At 39.6% G+C, this 5,769-nt stretch overlaps 1 protein-coding gene across 2 annotated transcripts; it reads right to left on the bottom strand.

Annotated features, from left to right (window-relative positions):
* Positions 1 to 2,466: 2,466 nt before the first annotated feature.
* Positions 2,467 to 3,597, bottom strand: ACTBL2 (actin beta like 2). 2 transcript variants are annotated; one of them, XM_062211832.1, is made up of 2 exons: positions 3,469 to 3,597; positions 2,467 to 3,342 (listed from the first exon to the last, which is right to left on the bottom strand). In XM_062211832.1, the coding sequence occupies exons 1-2, from the start codon at positions 3,595 to 3,597 to the stop codon at positions 2,467 to 2,469; spliced, it is 1,005 nt and encodes a 334-aa protein (XP_062067816.1). The 2 variants fall into 2 exon arrangements, with proteins under 2 accessions (XP_062067816.1, XP_062067815.1); XM_062211831.1 differs by having other exon boundaries at positions 2,467 to 3,597.
* Positions 3,598 to 5,769: the final 2,172 nt, after the last annotated feature.

The following is a 5,769-nucleotide window of genomic DNA, read 5'->3' on the forward strand; positions in this document are numbered from 1 at the left end:
TGTTATAGGAGAAGAGTGTAGGAATTGACTTTGGATCATGCATGCTTCTAGAAAAATATTACCTGTGATTGGGAAAAGACAATTTGGGGGCCGGGAGATCGCAGTATAGTTTAATCTTAGATTGCTCAGGATGCCTCAACAAAGGAGAATAAAAATTTACAATGGGACAAAATTCATCCGATTTTGTGCTATTCCATTTTATGAAGAGAGTAGAGAGGAGGAATGGCCAGTCTGTTTCCTTGGGCTCTATAATGTGCTTTAGGTTTTGAGTTCTTTGTAGCTGTGATTCCTTCTAGTTTGCTACATATTTGGATTCCTAGTCCTCACCTCAAAGTGAACCAGAATTTCTGGGCCCAGGAACACAGAATCTATGTTTATATAAATTGCTTAAGTAATTTGCTTGATGAGCCAGGCTTGTGAACCATTGGTGAATACCATGCCCATTTTATTACCTAAATAAGACATTGACTCTAAAATGTAGAATTGTGAGATGGGATTATTTCCTCATTAAGTTTACCCATTAGTCAGTGAGTACTGATGACTAGGAGAAGGTCCAAAGACCTTAGATTTTTATTGCTCTTTGCATTATGGGGTTCATATTTTTACCTAATGTAGAATTCTCTAGTTCATTTTCTCATTCACCTTGCCTGACTCCTAAATTTTCTGTGGGTGGAAAAAAGGTATTTTTTTCTGGTAACTCAGAATGTAGGTCAGAATGTGTGTGAAAGTGGTGGAAAAGTGCTGCAGCAAATGAATTCAAGATTGTATTATTGTTGCTACTACACTTATTTGTTATCTGAAGACCAGTTCACCCACTAAACTCCAACTTTTGAACTGAGGTTAAGAGGAATTCTTAGCCTTCCTGGAATAGCCATTTTTTAAAAAAAATTTACTGTTCATGTGGTCAAATGTACTAGGTATAAAACCGTATGTATTGACAAACAGGTCTCACATGACAGTGATCCTCTCTGGGTCCTTCTCCAAGTCTTTGGGAAGAACTGGAGAGAAATAACAGGAAACCTCAATATGCAAGAATGAGGTAATTTTAATTTAATGAAAGGAGATTCCAAGTCTTTTAAAATAGAGTGCCTTTGGAGACTGATTTTTGTTGAATGCATTTAGAAATGATATTGTCAGATAAAGGAAATAAGAAAGGATTTGCAAAGTTTTAAACAAAAAATGCCTAATTAATTCAAATTGGAGATTTAAAACTCAAGTATAAGTTTCTCAACTAAAAGGAAGAGATTCCTCCCTTTGAAGGATGGATCTCCTGATGCCTTAATAGGCAACTCAAATATTTAAAAATATCAGGGAAAAACCCTGAAAAATTCAAATAACCCTGATATTATAAATCACAGCATAGGTTGAAATAAATGCACTAGTAAGTGTCACCACTAGATTCATTAAAAACTTCAGAAATTTTTAGGGTACACTGACATTTTCTAAGATACTAGTATTTCAGAGACATTCTACATAAATAAATATTACTAGTTACTAGACATAAGTCAGAGCTATTCCAAAATACTTCCAAGTATAAAATTGGGATTATAGTAGTATTAAAATTTGTAATTTACAAAGATGCTCATCTGTGCTTCCCCTAAAATGAAATTCTTGTCTAAGAGATATAGAAAATTGTGTTTGACAGAAATTATTCAAGACATGTTATTGTGTTAATAAAATCTAATCTATAGCATAATATAAATCTGATAACAATTTCTATCAAACATTGCATTTTGTTGTTTTAAAAGCATGAGGATCAATTGGTAAGGTTCTATGTGCTATGTATTTGACCAGCAGAACTTCATTATGAGTTGAAAATCTAGATGATTGATAAGCCTAACGACATAGCCACTATTCCAATTAATGCTGCTTATTTAATAAGGGAAACAATTAGAATCTGGAATTACTATCATGGTGACTTGAGAAAGAAATTCACATTAGCTGTTCAGATAGCAGATACATTAATACATTTTAAGATGTGATATTTTATTTCCCTGGTTCTTATGTGCATGGATATCAACCTATAGAATTCGTCATCTCTATACAAAGAAGTAAGCCAAACAAAAATACTTAATAAGACATGGTTGCTAAATGCATACATATTTTTTACAGGTTTGTACAGCCTGTTGCTGTTAAGTATTTTAGCAAGAACTAGGCTTTAAAGCTTGAAAATTCTGGTTAACCATTCTGAGTTTATGCATTGTCACTTACTTACATTTAAGCAAGTCCACATTTCTTTGAGCCCTCTAGGTGAAGAAAACAGGACATGCTATTAGAATTCTCCTTCAGTTGACAGTGATCAACATACGGTTAAGTGGGTCACAGCCCAGGATACCTGGATGGAGAGATGGGTTTGCTGGTTTATAAACTGGAATGAGTGGACAAATGAGGGTGGATAAAAACAAGGTCATACCATCACTATGACCTGAAAAGAGGAAAAATGTAAATTTTTATATGGAAGCCCGTTCAGAAGCATTTTCTATGAACAATAGGAGGACCAGCTTCATCGTATTCCTGCTTGCTGATCCACATCTGCTGGAACGTGGACAGGCTGGCCAGGATGGAGCCCCCAATCCAAACGGAATACTTGCGTTCTGGGGGAGCAATGATCTTGACTTTCATGGTGCTGGGGGCCAGGGTTATGATCTCCTTTTGCATCCGGTCAGCAATGCCTGGGTACATGGTGCTGCCTCCAGACAACACTGTGTTGGCATATAAATCCTTGCGAATATCCACATCACACTTCATGGTAGAGTTGAAGGTTGTCTCATGGATTCCACTGGACTCAATGCCCAGAAAGGCAGGCTGGAAAATGGCTTCAGGGCATCGGAAGCGTTCATTCCCAATGGTGATCACCTGCCCATCAGGAAGCTCATAGCTTCTTTCCAGTGAGGAAGATGCTGCTGCACCGATCATCTCCTGCTCAAAGTCTAGGGCCACATAGCACAGCTTCTCCTTGACATCCCGCACGATCTCCCGCTCTGCCGTTGTGGTGAAGTTATAGCCTCTTTCCGTTAGGATCTTCATGAGGTAATCTGTCAGATCTCTGCCTGCCAGATCCAGACGTAGGATAGCGTGGGGCAGGGCGTAGCCTTCATAGATGGGCACAGTGTGGGTGACCCCATCCCCAGAATCCATTACGATGCCTGTGGTTCTTCCGGAGGCATAGAGGGACAGCACAGCCTGGATAGCTACATACATGGCAGGTGTGTTGAAGGCTTCAAACATGATCTGAGTCATCTTTTCCCGGTTGATCTTGGGGTTGAGGGGTGCTTCAGTGAGGAGGATGGGATGCTCATCTGGTGCTACACGGAGCTCGTTGTAGAAAGTGTGGTACCAGATCTTCTCCATGTCGTCCCAGTTGGTGACTACTCCATGCTGAATGGGATACTGCAGGGTCAGGATGCCTCTCTTGCTTTGGGCCTCATCCCCTACATAGCAGTCCTTCTGGCCCATGCCTACCATGACCCCTTGGTGTCGGGGACGCCCCACCATGGAGGGGAACACAGCCCGGGGGGCATCGTCACCACCGAAGCCTGCTTTGCACATCCCTGACCCATTATCCACTACTAAGGCAGACAGCTCATCATCAGTCATGGCGCTGGGTGGAATCTTCCAGGTGGGCGAACAGACTACAGTGTGCAAGACAGGATGTACAGGCCTAAGACTCCAGAACTGCTTTCAGAAAGGGAGCCTGTGCTGTGACCCTAGGTATTTAAAGGAACACATGGACCCACCCATGCCCTCTCCTACCAGTTCCCTGCATTTCTGGGTGGAGTCACCTTTGAGGTATTAATAATGATGGAGATGATTATAGAAATCATTAGTAGACCTTCCTTCATAAAGAGAAAATTGGCTACCAACTGGCCAAATCTCAGGTTACTGTAATTAGGCAGCCCACACATGTCAGCCTGCTTGGCAAGGTCTCTAGATAACTATGATGATGCAATGGGGGTATAAGTGTAAGATGAAAGAAAGCCAGGGCTAGATATGAGTAACACAGCCAAAAGGGCCACTCCCTCCTTACTTTACCTTCAGGGTGCATTTGATCTTCATGAGCTTTAACTTTTCACTTTTAAAATATTGCTTTTATGAGGGGTCTGACTCTAAACATGTTTTCAACACTTTTCCATTAGATTCTTCCAGAGATCAAGTAAGAGCAATTGAGTGATCAGTAAAGTAGATCACTAAAGGTTTTCTGATTTAAATTTTCAGTAACCAAATTTTATTAAGCTCCTTGTATTCCTAGACGTTGTTCATAGAAATAAGTTTATTGATTCCATATTGACTGACCAGAGGCTAAATGCCCAGTATCTTGCAAAATTAGTGAAAAATGCAGATACTGAAATTCTATTCATTTTCAATAACTTGTTATACAACAATAGACAACATTAAGTGGTAAGATTTCAGAGTACATATTTGAACTGATCTTAAAAATATATATCTTCAGGATGCATGTATTATAACATCAAATTTCTCTATGATTATAAAATCTACACAATTTGACTAGTATTAGCTTTGGAGTTTGTCTAATATGGAAATATAGATAATTCAGGAAGACATGTACCATGGGGCTGGTGCAGGCAATTTGCAGGAAGTCAGAGGATCAAGTGTGTTTTTGGAACTAGGTGTCACCACAAGAGTCTATAGGACTTAGAGGTTTAGAAGAAGAGTTTGGATCTTACAGGCATGAGCACGGGAGAAGAACTCCAGGACTGGATGTTGCTTTCTCTCCAGCATATGTAGATCTGATTAGGGGTCGCTTGCCTGTGGGCTGATGGAGGCCACGTCTCAGTGATTATGGCCTGTCTAGACTCTCATATCTTTAACTGAGCCACAGAGACTGGGAATTTTAATGAGGCTCCTTTGGGTCACCATCAATTTAGAATATTGAGGTCAACTGGCTTCCACTTTGGTCCTCAATTGGTTCCTTCCTTATGCACCAAACTCTTTCCTTCCATCCTTGCTGGGTTTTGCACATGGGTCTACTTCCCCCAAGGTACTGGTTGATATGGAACCTCCTCCAACTGCACTTTTCTTAGTGGAGATTTGTAATGTGTTTGTTAAACAGATACAGGGTTAGGTAGTTAATGTGATTTTTTTTTATTGTACACTAATATATTCATCAGTAGATCGATAGACAAAACTGACCATTTTTTAAAAGTTAAAAAGCTAGTTTATCTTGTGGTTAGATGTTATATAATACTTATATTTCATATTGATAAAATGAGTTAATTATGGTATCTTATGAACTAAATATTCATTCTGGAGAAATCTAATGAATGGTTTTAATATTCACTTACAAATGATCAGTCCACCAATAACTATGTAACAGTTTATAATGATCTATTTGTTTTCATTTATAGAACTTTGCTGAAAAAGGCATGTAAATAAAATGCCACAGACTCTCATTCATTACTTATGGAGGCAGGCATGGGCAGGTGGGAGCAAAAAGTAGCTTTGGTGAGGTATGCCTTGACCTCTTTCAGGGTGCACTTGGATAATCAAGCCCAAGAATTTTATTTGTGGTGTGGAAAACCACAGCTTCCACCTTCAACCTGTGCTGCTCTACCATCTGAACAAGACCAGCTTTCACTCCACAGGATGGTATGGTTCTCTGGGTCTAGAAGGGACTGTAGGGCAGTATTTGCCAACTCCAGCTTTTAAAATGTAGTGAAGGTCAGCTTTTGGCTATAATTTCATCTGACCCAGGTAAAGAGGAGGCATAGCTTCCTGTGTGGTATAGATTAACCTTTGAATAGGCCTTGC

The sequence above is a fragment of the Lepus europaeus genome, chromosome 15, assembly GCF_033115175.1.
Source record: "Lepus europaeus isolate LE1 chromosome 15, mLepTim1.pri, whole genome shotgun sequence".
NCBI classification, from domain to species: domain Eukaryota; kingdom Metazoa; phylum Chordata; class Mammalia; order Lagomorpha; family Leporidae; genus Lepus; species Lepus europaeus.